General features: G+C 47.3%; 1 protein-coding gene across 1 annotated transcript in view; it reads left to right on the top strand.

The window, feature by feature from the left end:
* IQGAP3 (IQ motif containing GTPase activating protein 3) overlaps positions 1-5,744 on the top strand; it is a 40,500-nt gene extending 34,756 nt beyond the window's left edge. Inside the window, exons 32-38 of the mRNA XM_069576769.1 lie at positions 14-140; positions 1,405-1,492; positions 2,257-2,469; positions 2,925-3,091; positions 3,384-3,485; positions 3,940-4,048; positions 4,719-5,744. Of these exons, the coding sequence (XP_069432870.1) occupies positions 14-140; positions 1,405-1,492; positions 2,257-2,469; positions 2,925-3,091; positions 3,384-3,485; positions 3,940-4,048; positions 4,719-4,832 (920 nt within the window). The 3' untranslated portion in view covers positions 4,833-5,744. The remainder of the gene's footprint in view (positions 1-13; positions 141-1,404; positions 1,493-2,256; positions 2,470-2,924; positions 3,092-3,383; positions 3,486-3,939; positions 4,049-4,718) is intronic.
* The last annotated feature ends 14,044 nt before the right edge of the window (positions 5,745-19,788 follow it).

Genomic DNA, 19,788 nt, shown 5'->3' with positions numbered 1-19,788 from the left:
TCACCTGCGTCAGGGGAGAATGTAGCTCCGGATGGGAACGTGGATCTGAGCAAGCTAGAGGTGTCCCTGACTCTCACCAACAAGTTTGAAGGACTGGAGACAGACGCTGACGACACCAACACCCAGAGCCTGCTTCTGAGGTGGGAACACAGCCTCGGCCCCCTGGGACTCCCCGGGCCAGTGAGCTGGCTGCTCTGCAGGGGCCATCCCGCCTTCTTCCCGGACTCTCTTACCCTCCAGAAAGTTCTCCCGCAAGCCTGACTGGCCTTCCCCTTCCTGCAGCCTTGGCTGTTCTCCTCCTGGCGGCCTCAGCTTTTGGCTCTGTGTTGTGGCTGAAGGCAAAGGACTAGTTAGGACGCTGGCAGCGTGGTTGTTGGCATGTGGTCGTGCTGTCTACCAAATGCTCGCTTTTTTAAACTTTATTTATTTTTCTGGCTGTGCCAGATCTTAGTTGCACCACGCAAAATCTTCTTTGTGGCGTGTGGGATCTTTAGTTGTGGCGTGTGAGATCTAGTTCCCCGACCAGGGACTGAACCTGGTCCCCCTGCCTTGGGAGCACAAAGTCCTAGCCACTGGACCATCAGGGAAGCCCCCCAAATGCTTTCTTACACTTCATTTAACGTAAGGGACAAACAATGAGGTAGATGGTGGTTTCCCTGCCTTCCAGTGGAGGAAAGAAACTCAAGCTAAGTGACTTGCCTAAAGTCCCACAGCCAGGAGGTGAAGGAACTCATGTTCTAATCAAGCCCCTGGCCTTGTGAACTGTGATCAGGAGATGGGTGTGGAACTGTTCATCCCCAAGTCTGCAAATGTGAGGCAGGACCCTCAGTAGGCCCAGGCTGGTCATCTAGGCAAGAGAGGAGCCAGGTCACCACTTTGACCCCCCTGCCAACAAGATAGCCTCTCCACTCATCCATTCACCAAATAAACCAATGAGCTGGGTGTTCAGCTCTGTCTTGCCACAGAAGGGCTCACAGCGGGGCCAGGCTAGAGGTGAACACACATTAGAGGACACCGAGAGGGGGCGGGCGTCGGGTGCTTGAGAGCTCAGAGGGACCCCTGGATGGGAAAACGTTTCACAGAGGAGGAACTGCACCCTTCAGCCAGAGGACTCAAAAGAAGGCCATTTGTGGGAGGCGTTGCAGGCAGGGGACACAGGTATAAGAGAGTACAGTGTGTTCAGACGTGGTAGTTCAGTGTCACGGGCCATCGGTCCACCTGGGTCTTCCTCCTGGTTACGTTCTCTTCATAACACCTCCCTGCATCGCTCTCTTTCCTTACCTCCAGCCATGCCGGGCAGCCATCACGCAGGGCAGGGCTACTTACTGGCAGCTCCCTCACCAGCCCCATTCCAGACCCTCCCCTGTCCCTCACCTCTGGCCCATCGCTCCCCTCCTTCCACAGCACCAAGCAGATGCTGGCTGACATCATGCAGTTCCACTCAGGAGACTCCCTCCAGGAGATCCTATCCCTCTCAGCTTCCAGGGAGGAGGTGAGTGGCATCCTGGCTCCCAGGTCCTGTCTCATCCACCCGACTCGAGCATGGCTGGTTCCTTTCCCGGGGCCCTGCCCACAGTCGGCTCCAAGCAGACACCTTGCTCACCAGCCATGCGAGCTCTGGAGGGCTGAGGCCTCTGCCCTTAACCCCCAGAGACCCTCAGGCTGCGGAGTCCCAAGACTGCAGCTCCTCCCTACTGCCCACTGAAACTAGAGGGAGCCCTGCAGGAGAACCAGTCCTGCTGCAGCCCTGCTGTCGGTGGTAGGAGGGGTCGGGGGTGCAGAGAGGCAGAATGGGCAGACTCCCTTGAAGAGCACCCAGGAGCTGGCGCTCAGCATAGGGAATGGGCCGCTTGAGGGCCTGAAGGCCGGAGAAGGTGGTTAAGTGTGGGAGGCCAGGGGCAAGTTGGACCAGCTGGATCACAGGCTCAGCCAGGGTCTTCCCAGAGCACAGGTGGGGACAGCCAGTAGAGGCCTGTCCCAAACATGAGACAGAAGGAGGGAGATGCCCCGGGTCCCCTGGAGCCATCCATCACAAATCTCCACCGTTGGGAAGCCGCAGCCAGTGTCCACCGGACTTTTTATGCCGTCCTCCTGCTGGGTCTCCTGGGCCACTCGTCCTCTGTGCTGACCCGCAGGGCCCTTCAGTGGCTATGAAGTTGTACACTTTGGTGTTCTTCACCACCCCTAGGGTGGGGACCCGTGGGTGGGGCAGCATGTCAGCACCCGCTAGACCCCTCCAGCCTCTCTGCCCTCCAGGAAGCAGCCCACAAGCGGCTGATGTGCCGGCGCCAGGCCTGTGAAGCCCAGACCCCGGAGCTGCCGCGACGACACCGCTCACTGACGGCCCACTCCCTCCTGCCGCTGGCAGAGAAACAGCGGCGCGTCCTGCGGAACCTGCGCCGACTCGAGGTCCTGGGGTTGGTCAGTGCCAGGGACGGCTACCAGGGGCTGGTGGACGAACTGGCCAAGGTAACGGTCTGGAGGGAGGGAGAGAGTGTGTGTGTGTGTGTGTGTACACATGTTCACAGTGTTGACACTTCAAGGGCAGGCCTGTCCCTGGGAAGTGCCCACCCAAAATTGTCACCAGCCAGAGGAAGGCCAAGCGACCTCCAAGGGCCTTTTTGAAGGAAAGGTCTCAAAATTAGTCAGGGAAGGGAGTATTCTTAAAATGCTCTTTTACTTAAAAAAAAGCCAGCTTTGGACCTGTTACTGCTCAGTAGGAGGGAGGCCCTGAAACATCCTTTGAGGGTTTGGGGTGGGGTCCTTGAGGTTGTTCGCCTCTTAGAGAAACTGCCTTGAAGTCTTCCTCTTCCGGCTTGTCCTGAAGATCCTCACGGTAAGTTGTTCTTGGGCCTGAGTCAGGCCCTGAGGCTCTCCTGCCAGGAAGGGTCGACTCACCCCTCCCTTGGTCCCCCCACCCTCAGGATATCCGCAACCAGCGCAAGCACCGGCAACGGAGGAAAGCAGAGCTGCTGAAGCTCCAGGCCACACTCCAGGGCCTGAGCACCAAGACCACCTTTTATGAGGAGCAGGGCGACTACTACAGTCAGTACATCCGGGCCTGCCTGGACCACCTGGCCCCCAGCTCCAAGTATGTGCTCCCTTCCTGCACTCTGAAGGTGACCTGTGACCTGTCCTCTCACCCATGCCGACCTTTGCCCCACTGTTTACCAGCTATGGAACGGACATCTCCCCCCAGCACAGCGTGGTCCCTTCCTGACACTGTCTTTGAGTCTCCCTCGTAAAGTCTTGGGCTCAAGTGTATTCCACCAGTGAGAAGTCTTCCTCAGGCTCTAATTTCCTTCTACCTGCCACCCAGAGAATTAGTGTCTTTGGTGTTGAAGAGTTTGTTAAGTGAACTGTCTGGGCCTTTTCTTCCTCAGGAGTTCTGGGAAAGGGAAGAAGCAGGTATCTCTCCACTACACGGCTGCCCAGCTCCTGGAGAAGGGTGTCTTGGTGGAAATTGAAGATCTTCCCACCTCTCAGTATGTGTCTTTGGAGGGCAGAATGTCAGGCCCTAACCTGGGAGGCGGATGGGGGAACTCTGGGCTGGGCACTGGGTGGGAGGGAAGAAGCGTGGTCCCTGCCCTGAAAGAGCTATTAGGATGATGGGGAAGACAGGCAGCTCCAGACAGAGAGCAAAGGGCAGTGGGCGTGGTCTGGCACAGTTCTAGACACCCCAAGGCACGGGATGCTGGGAAAGCATCCTGGAAGAGAAAACAGCGTTTTAGGGCCAGCCAGAGAAAAGGGCTGAGGTGTGCTGAGCAGAAGTAAAATTGGAAGGAGGAAAAGAGAGGGGGGCAGTGACACAAGGGAAGCCTGGCTCTGGGTGACACACAGTGCTGCCTGGGAAGAGTGGGTGGGAGCACTGGGTGGAAGAGTGGGGTGTGGCCCTGGTAAGAGGCAGTGGGTCCCTGTTTTGAATCCTGCTCTTGATAGTTTCAGAAATGTGATCTTTGACATCACCCCTGGAGATGAGGCGGGAAGGTTTGAAGTAAACGCCAAGTTCCTAGGTGTGGACATGGAACGATTTCAGCTCCACTATCAGGTGAGGGGACATTCCCATGAGCCCTCCAGATACCCGCTGGGCTTTAGGCGCTAGCCTGAAGATGGAAGGCTGGCCTGGCTTCCCTGGGCCTTGGACGGTATCAATTTTGTCCCCTATCCAGTCCACACTGTCTGTTCCTGAAGACGAGAGTGATGGTCTGTGTAGCCCAAGCCTCCCCCGTGCCCTGACACAGACCCCACAGCCAAGCGACAGGAGAGTGGAGTGGGCTGGCAGTGGCAGAGCAGATTAATATTTGATGCCCTATCCCATGTCAGGGGCTTTACACATTACCTCATTTAATCCTCTCCAAAGCTCTCCAGCATTATCCCTATTTTATAGGCTCTGAGGCTAAAAGGTTAAGAAGCTGGCCTAAGTCATAGGCCCGTGTTCAGGAAAGCAGTGATTTTAAATCCAAATCTTGCCGCTCTGCTGCTTTGCCTTTTAAATGATTTCAAGCCCTGGCTCTGCTTGAACTGACATTTGGTCAGGTCACTGCACCTGCCTCTCGGTCGTGGTTCCCTCGTCTGTGAAGGGGGTTTCCACACCTGCTTCGGTGGCCAATGCCCCTGGATGACTGTGTATGGCTCCAAGATGTTAGTGCTTTGTAGACTCTGTGGGCCACAGTGAGAACCCCTCCAACTCCCCTCCCTGCCCCTTCCCTCCCTCCTAGGACCTCCTGCAGCTCCAGTACGAGGGTGTGGCTGTCATGAAACTCTTCAACAAGGCCAAGGTCAACGTCAACCTTCTCATCTTCCTTCTCAACAAGAAATTCTTGCGGAAGTGACTGAGGCAGGGGGTGCTCCCCAAGCCCTTCTTACCTCACTGGATGCTTTTCTTAACACTAATGCACTGCTCCACTTTCCTGCAGACACCCAGAACTCAGGCCCAGGCAAGGCTCAAGGAGTCTCGCCTTTCCCCAGCTGGGAGGAGTCTGGCTCCCTGGCCCACAGGCAGGGTCTCTAATTGGCTCCAGGCTGGCCATGTGGCTTATAAGCCACAGAACTCCATGATTTTCCAGCCTGATGGGAAGCAATGAACCCAGGGCCTGCCCTGCGAAGGCTACTGCTCTAGTGTCTGCTGCTGCCCTCCCCATACGCAAGCACTGTCCCAGCGGCCTGATTCCTGCTGCCTCCCTTCTCTCTGCAGACCCAAGGCAGGGCTGGGCTCCCTGCCCCACCCCCACTGCAGCAGCAACTTCCGTTCTCTCCTGCTGAGGCCAGGCCACTCTGCTGCAGCGACGCCTCACACCCTCCCACCCCTGACCCTCACCCCGGGTGGACAGCGCTCGTTAATGCCCGCTCGGCCTCGTGACACACGGTGGCCTGGGCAAGATGACCCTCCATTAACCTCAAGTCTCACTCTCCTGTTTACAGTCTGTTTTATATGTGGGTCACCAGGGTATTTATTCTCTCCTGTGCAACCTTAATCATGGTTTTTATTCTTTCTTCCTGAGCTCAGAGAAAGAGTTCCCATTTCCCTATTCAAACTAATACTCATGCCAATCTTTTATACCTTGTATATAAAGTCACCTTGGGTCCCTCGTGTTTAAGAACTCATTATTTCAGCCTCATACGGTACGAAAAGCAGTCTTTCCCTTTTCTCTCTCACCCAACAGGATTCTTGCATCTGAGAGCTAACTTCCTGTCCTTGTGGCCCCTCTGATTTCACTTTAATATAAACAGCTGTTACCTCTGCATCTGTTGTTAACCCCTTATTTCATCCCCTGCAGAGCAGGCGCCTAAGTTCTGGATAAATCCGCCTGGTGAGTGGGGGAGTCTTTACTGCAGCGCCCTCCCCTCCCCCCCCCCCCCCCCCCCCCCCCCCCGCCTTACCTTTCTGCAGGCATCCACTGTGGACCCTGCCTACCTGAGCTCAGTGGTTCTTAATGAGATGCGGCGTTTATTCCTCTCTTCCCTCCCCCAGGGGACAGAGAGGAGGAAGAAGTGCTTAGATTTCGATTCCATTTTTATTGGCCACTCTGAAGACTAAAGCCAAGAGGAGGGGAAACCAGTCCAGGTTCTACTCCACTCATTTTGCACACATTTGCAGCAGGTTCTTTGCCTGAGCCTTGGATGACAACACCAAAGGCCCCTGAGCCACAGCTTCTTGGTATCATGGGCTCTACACTCTGGCCCAAATCCCCTGTCCAGGAGGAAAGCCCCACTCTTTTCCCCCTGGGTTTCAGGAAGCTGGGAGGAGGGGACAGTCTAGACGGACGCCTATCCTGCCCTCGGAACCCCCGAGCAGCTTCTGCTGGGCAGGCACACACAGGTCTGCACGGTGCAGCCTGTCTCCCTGCACTCCTTTCCATTCTGTCGCTCAGGATCTGTCTTGCTGTCACATTCCGTTTCAGTCACATCCCCCCCCCCCCCCCCCCGCCACTTACCATGTCACAGCAAAGACTTCAAGTACCGCCTCGCTCTGGGTGACAGTGACATGTACCAGTGGATCCAAGTTTCTACACATCGGTCATCATTAAAAGACTTAGATTCACCAAATGATTCCTACACTATCCCGCTGTGACGCTCCCCCACAATCACAGGATCTCCGCCACATACAGCACGTATAGAAAAGTCCCAGTAGCTACTGTGCTTGCCGGGATATTTACACACACGTACTACTCACAACAGCTACAAAGGTGAGCAGTCACCAGTTTCATTTAATAGATGACGAAACTGCAGTCCAAAGGGTCAGATAACTGCACAAAGCACCAGAGCCATAAGGGGAAGAAAGTCTTTAAACTCAGGTCCATCTGCTCAGATTTATATTCCCCTGTACTCTTCCCTGAAACATTTCCACTTCCATCACCCCATACTCTCATGCCACTCTTGTCTTTCAAGCCCACCCACTCCACCCTGGTGTTGGTCCCTGATGCGCTTCAGTTCATCTTTTCCTGACTATTGGTGCCCAATCTGAGATACAGGCACTTAGTTCTGATGGGTGGGACTAGATACCAGTACCGCCTCTCCAGTGGACAATTTTGCAACATCAGAAATAACAAAAGCAGGGACTTCTCTGGTGGTCCAGAGGCTGAGATCTCTGCTCCCAGGGCAGGGGGCCTGGGTTTGATCCCTAGTCAGAGAATTAGATCCTGCATGCTGCAATTAAGACCTGGTGCAGCCAAATAAATATTTTAAATATATGCATATTTAAGTGCAGGGTACCAGGACAATTCAATGGGGAAAGAGTAGTCTTTTCAACAAATGCTGCTGGGATGCTGGACATCCACATTCAAAAGAATGAAGTTGGACCTGTACCTCACACCATAAACAAAAATGAAAACGTCACAGACCTAGATATAAAAGCTAAAACTATAAAACTCTTAGAGGAAGCATAGATGTAAATTTTCATGACGTTGGATTCGGCAGTGGTTTCTTTAGATACTGAAAGCACAAGGCACAAAAGTAGATGAACTTCATCAAAATTCACAACTCTTGTGCTTCAAAGGACATCTTTAAGGAAATAACCCACAAAAGTGGGAGATGTTTTCAAATCATGTATCTGACAAAGGATTTATATCTGCAATGTATAAAGAACTCTTCAGTTCAGTTCAGTTCAGTCGCTCAGTCGTGTCCGGCTCTTCCCAACCCCATGAATCACAGCACGCCAGGCCTCCCTGTCCATCACCAACTCCTGGAGTTCACTCAGACTCACATCCATCGAGTCCGTGATGCCATCCAGCCATCTCATCCTCGGTCGTCGCCTTCTCCTCCCGCCCCCAATCCCTCCCACCATCAGAGTCTTTTCCAATGAGTCAACTCTTCACATGAGGTGGCCAAAGTACTGGAGTTTCAGCTTTAGCATCATTCCTTCCAAAGAAATCCCAGGGCTGATCTCACTCAGAATGGACTGGTTGGATCTCCTTGCACAACTCAAAAAGATAGCCCAATTAAATGGGCAAAAAATTTGAAAAGCCATTTCTCCAAAGAAGATAGATGAATGGCTAATAAGCATATGAAGTGATGCTCAGGGTTCCCCTGGTGGTCCAGTGGTTAAGAATCTGCCTGCCAATAAACATGGGTTTGACCCCTGGTCTGAAAAGATCCCACATGCCCTGAGGCGACTAAGCTCCTGGACCACAATTACTGAGCCTGTGCTCCGCACAAGAGAAGGCACTGCAGTGAGAGGCTCAGGCCCACCGCAACTAGAGCAGCCCCTGCTCGCCGCAACTGGAGAGAGCCCCCGTGCAACAGCAAAGATCCAGCACACCCAAAGATAAATAAGTAAAATCTTTTTATAAAAAAGACTGTAAAGGCCCAAGATTATTAGGAAAAAATTATATTCAACATCATTAGTCATTAGAAAAATGCAAATCAAAATCATGAGATACCACTTCACCCCCACTAGGATAGCTAAAGTACAATAGGGACTAACAAGTGTTGGTGAGGCTGTGGAGAAATTACAAGTCAGGTATTGCTAAGGAGGCTGTAAAATAGTGGACTCACTTTGGAAAACAGTTTGGCAGTTCCTCGCTAAACACAGAGTTACCATATGAGTCAGCAATTTCACTCCTAGGTATAAATCCCAAGAAAATTGAGAGCATATGTCTGCACAAAAATCTGTATACAAATGTTTATAGCATCATGATTCTTAATAGCCAAAAAGTGGAAATAATCGCATTGCTCATCAGCTAACAAGTGGATAAACAAAAGGTGATATATCCATACAGTGGAATATTCAGCCATCAGAATGAAATACTGATAGAAGCTACAACATAGAAGAATCTTGAAAACACGCCAAATGAAAGTCAAACACAGGCTTCCCTGGTGGCTCAGTGGTAAAGAGTCTGCCTGCCAAAGCGGGAGACTTCAGTTTGATCCCTGGTCCAGGAAGATTCCACATGCCTTGGGGGCACCTAAGTTTATGCACCACAGCTACTGAGCCTGTGCCCTAGAGCCCACGAGCCTCAACCACTGAGCCTGTGTGCTGCAACCACTGAGCCCGTGTGCTAGAGCCCCGGCTCTGCAACAAAAGAAGCCACTCCAACGAGTGGCCCACACACTGCAACTGGAGGGTAGCCCTGCTCACCACAACTAGGGAAAGTCCACGTGCAGCAATGAAGATCCAGCCCAGGCGAAAATAAACTAATTACATTTTTTTAAAAGAAGGAAAAAAGGAAATGAGCTAGATCTGAGTGTACTGATGTGAAAAGCTGTCAATGGTACATGTTATTTGGAATGCTACATGAGAAATGTGGCAGTGGTCCACCTTTGGGGAGTAGGAAGCATCTTTCTGTGTTGTTATTACAGTAAGCTTATCCAAGTCTTACAGAAAAGGAGACCAGCACATGCCATGCATCTAGAACAGGGGTGAGCAACACGGAGGAGTGGCGTGGCCCTTGTTCTAGACCAGTGAGGCTCCAACTAGGTGCTACAGTCTGTGCCTGGTCAGCTACTAGGACACATGCAGAAATCGACAGCAAGCACTTAGAAACTCACAGCTTGCAGTTGTACCCATGATTCTAATGATAAAAAAACTGAGATTATATTTTATATTATGTAGGTCTCTTCATTTCATTTTTCTAGTAACTTGGTTTTTTCATATTTCACGAAAATATCAGTCGATAACAGAATTGAAAATTTTAAGCAGTTGCCCTTTACTACAGACTGTTTGAGAAGAACTGTTCTACAGGGCATACTTCTAGTCAAGTGACATAGAATGCATTAGCACTGATGAATTAAACCAGAGGGACTGAATGGAGTAGCTGAGATCACACTATATATGCAATTTTGGATTCTGCTATATGCATTGAGCCATGAAAAACGTTCTCCGTTTCTTTAAAATTTCTTCAAAACATTATGTAGGCCATATAGTTCATGTATTTAACATTCGTATAATATTGGACAGTTTTCTATGATCAAGAACATATAATTCTGCAATGAATATTTTTGAGTTCAATTCAGTTGCTCAGTTGTGTCCGACTCTTTGTGATCTCATGAACCACAGCACACCAGGCCTTCCTGTCCATCATCAACTGCCAGAGTCCACCCAAACCCATGTCCATTGAGTCAGTGATGCCATCCAGCCATCTCATCCTCTGTTGTCCCCTTCTCCTCCTGCCCCCAATCCCTCCCAGCATCAAGGTCTTTTTCAGTGAGTCAACTCTTCATATCAGGTGGCCAAAGTATTGGACTTTCAGCCTCAGCATCAGTCCTTCCAATGAACACCCAGGACTGATCTCCTTTAGGATGGACTGGTTGGATCTCCTTGCAGTCCAAGGGACTCTCAAGAGTCTTCTCCAACACCACAGTTCAAAAGCTTCAATTCTTTGGAGTTCAGCTTTCTTCATAGTCCAACTCTCACATCCATACATGACCACTGGAAAAACCATAGCCTTCACTAGATGGACCTTTGTTGGCAAAGTAATATCTCTGCTTTTGAATATGCTATCTAGGTTGGTCATAACTTTCCTTCCAAGGAGTAAGCATCTTTTAATTTCATGGCTGCAATCACCATCTGCAGTGATTTTGGAGCCCAAAAAATAAAGTCTGACACTGTTTCCACTGTTTCCCCATCTATTTGCCATGAAGTGATGGGACCAGATGCTATGAACTTAAGTTTTCTGAATGTTGAGCTTTAAGCCAACTTTTTCACTCTCCTCTTTCACTTTCATTAAGAGGCTGTTCAGTTCCTCCTCACTTTCTGCCATAAGGGTGGTGTCATCTGCATATCTGTTATTGGTATTTCTCCCGGCAATCTTAATTCCAGCTTGTGTTTCTTCCAGCCCAGCATTTCTCATGATGTACTCTGCATAGAAGATAAATAAGCAGGATGACAATATACAGCCCTGACGTGCCCCTTTTCCTATTTGGAACCAATCTGTTGTTCCACGTCCAGTTCTAACTGTTGCTTCCTGACCTGCATACAGGTTTCTCAAGAGGCAGGTCAGGTGGTCTGGTATTCCCATCTCCTTCAGAATTTTCCAGTTTATTGTGATCCACACAGTCAAAGGCTTTGGCATAGTCAATAAAGCAGAAATAGATGTTTTTCTAGAACTCTCTTGCTTTTTCGATGATCCAGCGGATGTTGGCAATTTGATCTCTGGTTCCTCTGCCTTTTCTAAAACCAGCTTGAACATCTGGAAGTTCACGGTTCATGTACTATTGAAGCCTGGCTTTGAGAATTTTGAGCATTACTTTACTAGCATGTGAGATGAGTGCAGTTGTGTGGTAGTTGGAGCATTCTTTGGTGTTGCCTTTCTTTGGGATTGGAATGAAAACTGACCTTGTCCAGTCCTGTGGCCACTGCTGAGTTTTCCAAACTTGCTGGCATATTGAGTGCAGCACTGTCACTGCATCATCTTTCAGGATTTGCAACAGCTCAACTGGAATCCCATCACCTCCACTAGCTTTGTTCATAGTGATTCATCCTAAGGCCCACTTGACTTCACATTCCAGGATGTTTTTGAATATAAGATCTTTATTTATATTTCTAAATATCTCCCTAGAATACTAGGACAGAAATTGCTAGATCAAAGAGTATGAACATTTTTTAAAATTAGGTTTTTCCATATTATAATACATATTCATTGTAGAAAATTTCAGTTCAGTTCAGTCGCTCAGTCGTGTCTGACTCTTTGCTACCCCATAGAATGCAGCACGCCAGGCTTCCCTGTCCATCACCAACTCCCGGAGCTTATTCAAACTCATGTCCATTGTGTCCGGGATGCCATCCAACCATCTCATCCTCTGTCTTCCCCTTCTCCTTCTGCCTTCAATCTTTCCCAGCATCAGGGTCTTTTCCAATGAGTCAGCTCTTCACATCAGGTGGCCAAAGCATTGGAGCTTCGGCATCAGCCCTTTCAATGAATATTCAGGATTGATTTCCTTTAGAATTGACTGGTTTGATCTCCTTTCACTCCACGGACTCTCAAGAGTCTTATCCAACACCACAATTCAAGAGCATCAAATCTTCAGCACTCAGCTTTTTTATGGTCCAACTCTCACATCCATACATGACTACTGGGAAAAACATAGCTTTGACTAGACAGACCTTTGTTGGCAAAGTAATGTCTCTGCTTTTTAATATACTGTCTAGGTTGGTCATAGCTTTACTTCCAAGGAGCAAGTGTCTTTTAATTTCATGGCTGCAGTCTTTTGGAGCCCAAGAAAATAGTCTCTCACTATTTCCATTGTTTCCCCATCTATTTGCCATGAAGGGATGGGACCAGATGCCGTGACCTTAGTGTTTTGAATGTTGAGTTTTAAGCCAGCTTTTTCACACTCCTCTTTCACTTTCATCAGGAGGTTCTTTAGTGCTTCTTTCATTTCTGCCATAAGGGTGGTGTCATCTGTGTATCTGAAGTTATTGATGTTTCTCCCAGAAAACTTAATTCCAGCTTGTGCTTCATCCAGCCTTGCATTTCTCATGATGTACTCTGCATGGAAGTTAAAAGAGCAGGGTGACAATATACAGCCTTGACGTACTCCGTTCCCAATTTGGAACCCGTCTATTGTTCCATGTTTGGTTCTAACTGTTGCTTCTTGACCTGCATACAGATTTCTCAGGAGGCAGGTAAGGTGTTCTGGTGTTCCCATCTCTGGAAGAATTTTCCACAGTTTGTTGTAATCCATACCGTCAAAGGCTTTGGCCTTTAGTCAATGAAGCAGAGGTAGATGTTTTTCTCTAGTCTTTCCCATTCTGTTGTTTTCCTCTATTTCTTTGATCGCTGAGGAAGGGCTTTTTATCTCTCCTTGCTATTCTTTGGAACTCTGCATTCAGATGCTTTTATCTTTCCTTTTCTCCTTTGCTTTTCGCTTCTCTTCTTTTCACAGCTATTTGTAAGGCCTCCTGAGACACCCATTTTGCTTTTTTACATTTCTTTTCCATGGGGATGGTCTTGATCCCTGTCTCCTGTACAATGTCATGAACCTCCATCCATAGTTCATCAGGCACTCTATCTATCAGATCTAGTCCCTTAAATCTATTTCTCACTTCCACTGAATAATCATAAGAGATTTGATTTAGGTCATACCTGAATGGTCTAGTGGTTTTCCCTACTTTTCTTCAATGTAAGTCTGAATTTGGCAATAAGGAGTTCATGCTCTGAGCCACAGTCAGCTCCTTTCATTCCAATCCCCAAAAAAGGCAATGCCAAAGAATGCTTAAACTACCACACAATTGCACTCATCTCACATGCTAGTAAAGTAATGCTCAAAGCCAGGCTTCAGCAATATGTGAACCGTGAACTTCCAGATGTTCAAGCTGCTTTTAGAAAAGGCAGAGGAACCAGAGATCAAATTGCCAACATCCGCTGGATCATCGAAAAAGCAAGAGAGTTCCACAAAAACATCTATTTCTGCTTTATTGACTATGCCAAAGCCTTTGATTGTGTGGATCACAATATACTGTGGAAAATTCTGAAAGAGATGGGAACACCAGACCACCTGACCTGCCTCTTGAGAAACCTGTATGCAGGTCAGGAAGCAACAGTTCGAACTGGACATGGAACAACAGACTGGTTCCAAATAGGAAAAGGAGTACATCAAGGCTGTATAGTGTCACCCTGCTTGTTTAACTTGTATGCAGAGTACATCATGAGAAACACTGGACTGGAAGAAACACAAGCTGGAATCAAGATTGCCAGGAGAAATCTCAATAACCTCAGATATGCAGATGACACCACCCTTATGGCAGAAAATGAGGAGGAACTGAACAGCCTCTTGATGAAAGTGAAAGAGGAGAGTGAAAAAGTTAGCTTAACATTCAGAAAATGAAGATCATGGCATCTGGTCCCATCACTTCATGGCAAATAGATGGGGAAACAGTGGAAACAGTGTCAGACTTTATTTTGGGGGGCTCCAAAATCACTGCAGATGGTGATTGCAGCCATGAAATCAAAAGATGCTTACTCCTTGGAAGAAAAGTTATGACCAACCTAGATAGCATATTAAAAAGCAGAGACATTACTTTGTCTACAAAGGTCCATCTAGTCAAGACTATGGTTTTTCCAGTGGTCATGTATGGATGTGAGAATTGGACTGTGAAGAAAGCTGAGTGCCGAAGAATTGATGCTTTTGAACTGTGGTGTTGGAGAAGACTTTTGAGAGTCCCTTGGACTGCAAGGAGATCCAACCAGTCCATTCTGAAGGAGATCAGTCCTGGGTGTTCATTGGAAGGACTGATGCTAAAGCTGAAACTCCAGTACTTTGGCCACCTCATGCGAAGAGTTAACTCATTGGAAAAGACTCTGATGCTGGGAGGAATTGGGGGCAGGAGGAGAAGAGGATGACAGAGGATGAGATGGCTGAATGGCATCACCGACTCAATGGACATGAGTTTGAGTGAACTCCGGGAGTTGGTAATGGACAGGTAGGCCTGGCGTGCTTCAATTCATGGGGTTGCAAAGAGTCAGACACAACTGAGCGACTGAACTGAACTGAACTGAAGATGTTTTTCTGGAACTCTCTTGCTTTTTCCATGATCCAATGGGTGTTGGCAATTTGATCTCTGGTTCCCTTGCCTTTTCTGAATCCAGCTTGAACATCTGGAAATTCATGGTTCACGTACTGTTGAAGCCTGGCTTGGAGAATTTTGAGCATTTCTTTACCAGCATGTGAGATGAGTGCAATTGTGCCGTAGTTTGAACATCCTTTGGCATTGCCTTTCTTTGGGATTGGAATAAAAACTGACCTTTTCCAGTCCTGTAACCACTGCTGAGTTTTCCAAATTTGTTGCCATATTGAGTGCAGCATTTTCACAGCATCATCTTTCAGGATTCGAAATAGCTCAACTGGAATTCCATCACCCCCAGTAGCTTTGTTGGTAGTGATGCTTCCTAAGGCCCACTTGACTTTGCATTCCAGGTTTTCTGGCTCTAGGTGAGTGATCACACCATCGTGTTATCTGGGTTATGAAGATCTTTTTTTATAAAGTTCTGGAAAATTTAGAAAATATTTAAAAGGCAAAAAACAAAGGGGGGCTTCCTTGGTGGGTCAGTGTTTAAGAGTCCTCCTTGCAAAGTAGGGGACGCTAGTTCAATCCTTGGTCTGAGAGGTTCCCACATGCCACAGAGCAACTGAGCCCATGCACCTCAAGTACTGAGCCCACTGCGCCCACGCGCCATGGCTACTGAAGCCCGCCCCTGCAGCCTGTGCTCCCCAGCAAGAGAAGCCGTCGCAGTCAGAAGCTGGCGCACTGCGACTAGAGAGTAGCCCCTGCTGGCTGCAACTATAGAAAGAGCAACGACAAAGACCCACCGCAGACAAAAAGTAAAATAAAAAAAGAAATCTTTTTGAAAAAGAAACAAAGGTTAAAATAATTCATGATACCATCACTAAATGATAGCTACTTGTAACATTTTGATGCATTCTCTTCCAATCATATTTGTAACTAGAATCACACTATATGCATCTTATTTTGTTAACTCCTTATTCCATTGAACATTGTAAACATATCACCATATTAAATGGAATATACCCTAATTTACTTAATCCACCCACTATTAAATAACCATTTAGAGGGTTAAGTTTTGATATATAAAAGAATGCTATGTTGCAAATTCCTTGTAGGGGGCTCTGTTGACACTGTTCTTTCTGGGTCTTTTTTTCCTTTTTTTAGTATCTTAGTTCCCTCACCAAGGATCAAACCTGTGTCCCCCGTAGTGGAAACACAGAGTCTTAACTACTGGACTAGCACGGAAGTCCTGGATCTTTTCCTTTAGTGAACTGATCCTCTCTTCCTCTAAATGACTGGTGGGGTTAATGATTTGCAGAATCTGCCTCCCACTGACCAGGACACTCGACTCCAGGTTCTAGAATAGACACAGACTCTCTTCCCCTCTGCCACGAGAATTTGAATTCTGAGGGCGGCACCCAGGAAGGGAAGCCAGTGGTAGCTGAGTCACCAGCTGGCAGCACCGTGGAGAGATGGCCACCAGTTTCTGGCACTGAGATCCCCAGAAGGGTCAGCGTGTCAGGGTCAGCGTGTCACCTTTCCCAGCGCAAGTCACCTAACCCCTTACAAGCCTGAGTGCCCCTTGGCATCTCCCAGCCAGTCCCTGCTTGCTCAAGTTCTTCAGTGCCATATTTTATTATTTACAAAGATTCCTTCCTGATTCATCTTAGTACGTAATCTTTATGCCTGAATTTATTTTCTCAGACTATATTCCTAGAAAAAAAGATGCCGTGTTGAAGGGTAGGCACTTTTTGTATGTGACCTAACATCCTCCAGAAAATCAGTATCAGTTAACAAAGAAAGGGGGCACAGAATGTGAGAGCAAACTGGTGCACCTTGCTGGGGCCAAGAGTCCTGGATCCAGAAGGAAGCCCAGCATGACTCTTGCCAGTCAACCTAAACCTGCCCTCATGGGACTGTGAGACCTCTCAGTTGCCTTTCTACCACCATCAGTGCAGTATAGGCGGCCCCTTCCTCTGCAAGGAACACACATTTTAAAAATACAGGTTGCCAAGACTTTCCTGGTGGTCCAGGGGTGAAGAATCTGCCTTGCAATGCAGGGGATGTGGGTTCGAACCCTGGCTGGGGAACTAAGATCCCCACATGCCTCCCAGCAACTAAGCCAGTGTGCCTCAACCTGAGGGAAACAAATAAATAAAAGAACTTAAAAAAATAAAATGAAAATAAAAAATACAGATTTCCAAATACAGTGTGGTACCCTGGACTGGATCCGGGAATAGAAAATAAGACATTAATGGGAAAACTGGTGAAAGTGAATAAAGTCTAGAGTCTAGTTAATAATAATATGTTAATATTGGTTTCTTAGTTTTAACAAATGTACCATAGCAATGTAAACTGTTAACCGTGGGGAGAGACAGGAACTCTCTGTACTGTTTCTGCAACTTTTCTGTACATTTAAAACTATTTCAAAATTAAAAGTTTATTTAAAACTGTATCACACCAATTTAGAGTCCCACTAAGAGGGCATAGAAATGTTAGTCTTACCACAACCTTGCCAACAGCAAGTATTTTTAAAAATTCAGTCTTTCAGCAAATATTTATTAAGTACTGTCTATGTACCAGGCACTATCCTAGGTTCTCGGGATCCATCTTTAAACAAAGCAGACATAGATTGATGCCCTCATGGTGTTGACATTGTAGCAAAAAAGATATTTTAGTCTGTTAGAAGCAAAAAGTGCTTTGAACAAGGATTTACTGTATAGCACAGGGAGCTATACGCAGTTGCTTTTGATAAACTATAATGGAAAAGAATTGAAAAAAGAATATATATATATATATAACCCAGTAATTTGCTATAAATCTGAAACTAACAAAATACGTAAATCAGCTATACTTCAGTTAAAAAAAAAGAAGTAAGGAGTTCCCTGGTGGTCCAGTGACTAGAACTCCAAGTTCCCAACGTAGGGGGCCCAGGTTTGATCCCTGGTCAGGGAACTAGATCTCACATCATAACTAAGAGTTCGCAAGCTGCAACCAAGATTGAAAGTCCCACACGCTGCAAGTAAGACCCAGCACACTTCAAATAAATAAATTAAATTAAGTTAATATTCTTTAGAAAAGAGAGAAAAAGAAGTAATTCTACTTTGGAAAAAGTAGAATAAGGAACAACACAGGGGAACAGAGAATAAGGGGTAAGCTACGATTTTCAATAGGGTGACCTAGAGAGGCTTCATTGAGGAGGTAACATCACAGCAATGACCTGAAGGAGGTGAAGAGGTAAGCCATGTGCATGTCTGGAGGAAAGGTCTGAGAGATACAGTGGAAGGACGGATCGCATATGGCCTTGTCAGGGGCTGTACAAGATGTCACAGGGACCAAGCTCACCCCAATCCTCAGTTCCTCTGCTACATTCCCCAGCCCCTTGCAACTAGACAGGACTGTAAGAACAGTTTGGACCAATGAAACGTGAGTGGAGGTGTAATGTGCGTCACTTCCAGGTTGCGGCAATAAAAATCCCACATGTGATTCTCTGGTCTTTCTTTCCCTCGTTGGTGTCTGCAATCCAGACAGTGCCGCGACAAGGTGATAGAGCCTTCATCAGCCTGGGTCACGCCTGAGTGACTACCTACTACCTACCTAGAGCAGAACCTCCCCCTACCAACTAATAGTTTGACAAGTGTCATGAGCTGAGTCACCAGTTGGTGGCACCCTGGAGAGATAGCCGGCACGGGCACCAAGACTTAATATGTTAAGCTATCGAGATTTGGGGAGCAGTCACCACTGCACCACATCTTAGCCCATCTGGCCTGACATGGAAGGACTTGGCTTTGGATTCACTGACTCCACTGTTTCTTTAAAAATTCAAGCATGATTGTTCAGTTTTCATTTCTTTGATAATTACTGAATATGGCTTTTGAACTATGGTGTTGGAGAAGACTCTTGAGAGTCCCTGGAGTGAAAGGAGATCAAACCAGTCAATTCTAAAGGAAATCAACCCTGAATATTCATTGAAAGGACTGATGCTGAAGCTGAAGCTCCAATACTTTGGCCACCTGATGCAAAGAACTGACTCATTGAAAAAGACCCTGATGCTGGGAAAGAGTGAAGGCAGGAGGAGAAGGGGAAGACAGAGGATGAGATGGTTGGATGGCATCACCAACTCGACAGACATGAGTTTGAGCAAACTTCGGGAGATGGTGAAGGACAGGGAAGCCTGGCGTGCTGCAGTCCATGGGGTCACAAAGGGTCAGACATGACCGAGCAACTAAACTGAACTGAACTGATAGCAGATTGTATCTTCTAACATGGGCATAACAAATTCTCCCACCCGCCACGCTCTTCTCACCATGGCATCGACACTCCACCCATTGAGAGGCGGCCTCTGTGCTCCCTTCCCTTGAAGGGGCAGGCCTAGAACTACACTGAAGATGAAGCTATGTGACTTCTAAATCCAGGTCACAACAAATGCTATGCCTTGCATCCTGTCTCGATGGAACATTTGCTCACGGAAGCCCACTGCCATGCAGTGAGGAAGCTGAGGTGACCCAGAGGAGTCAGGTGAGGGTGTCCCAGTTCACGTTCCCAGGTGGGGTCCTAGCTGGCAACTACACGCATGAGGAGGCCTTTGGGAGGACTCCTGCCATTGTCTGTCTGCAACCTCATGAGAGACTCTAAAACAGAACTGCTGGGCTGAGCTCAGTCAAGCCCAGAGCCATAATGATGGTGAGGAGGAGGAGGAGAAGGAGGAAGTTTTAAGCCACTAAGATTTGTTTTTGTTTTTTCAGATTATTGAATGAACTTAACCCATGTAAAATACTTGAAAGAATGCCTGACACATAATATGCCTCCAATAAATGTTACAAAAATTACCTGAAATTTCACCTCTCAGAGAAAATTACAATTAAGATTCTGGTAAATGTCCTTTCCAGGAAACAGCCGTTTACTTCTTCAATTGTGTATACAGATGAGACCAAACTCTACATGATGTTCTGAAACAAATGAAACTCAGTCTCTGTATACACACATCCCATCAGTTCTGCTTCTCTGGAGAATCCTGACTAATACAGTTTATTAGGTTGCTCAGCTCAAATGTTTATTGACTTTCTGTATTTATTTTCTTTTTATCTTTCCTCTCTTCTTTTTTAAAAAAAAAAATGTATTGGAATATAGTTGCTTTACAATGCTGTATTAGTTCCCACTGTGCAGCAAAGTGAATCAGCAATACACATACACATATCTCCTCTTTTTTGGATTTTCTTCTCATTTAGGTCACCGCAGAGGATTGACTAGAGTTCTTTGCGCTAAACAGTAGGTTCTCATTAGTTATCTATTTTATACTTAGTGATGGTATGTATGTCAGTCTCAATCTCCCAATTCATCCCACC

The sequence above is a fragment of the Ovis canadensis genome, chromosome 1 (genome assembly GCF_042477335.2).
Source record: "Ovis canadensis isolate MfBH-ARS-UI-01 breed Bighorn chromosome 1, ARS-UI_OviCan_v2, whole genome shotgun sequence".
Classification (NCBI taxonomy): Eukaryota; Metazoa; Chordata; class Mammalia; order Artiodactyla; family Bovidae; genus Ovis; species Ovis canadensis.
Note: the sequence above shows the minus strand (reverse complement) of the source record. Positions and strands in the feature narration are given on the sequence as shown.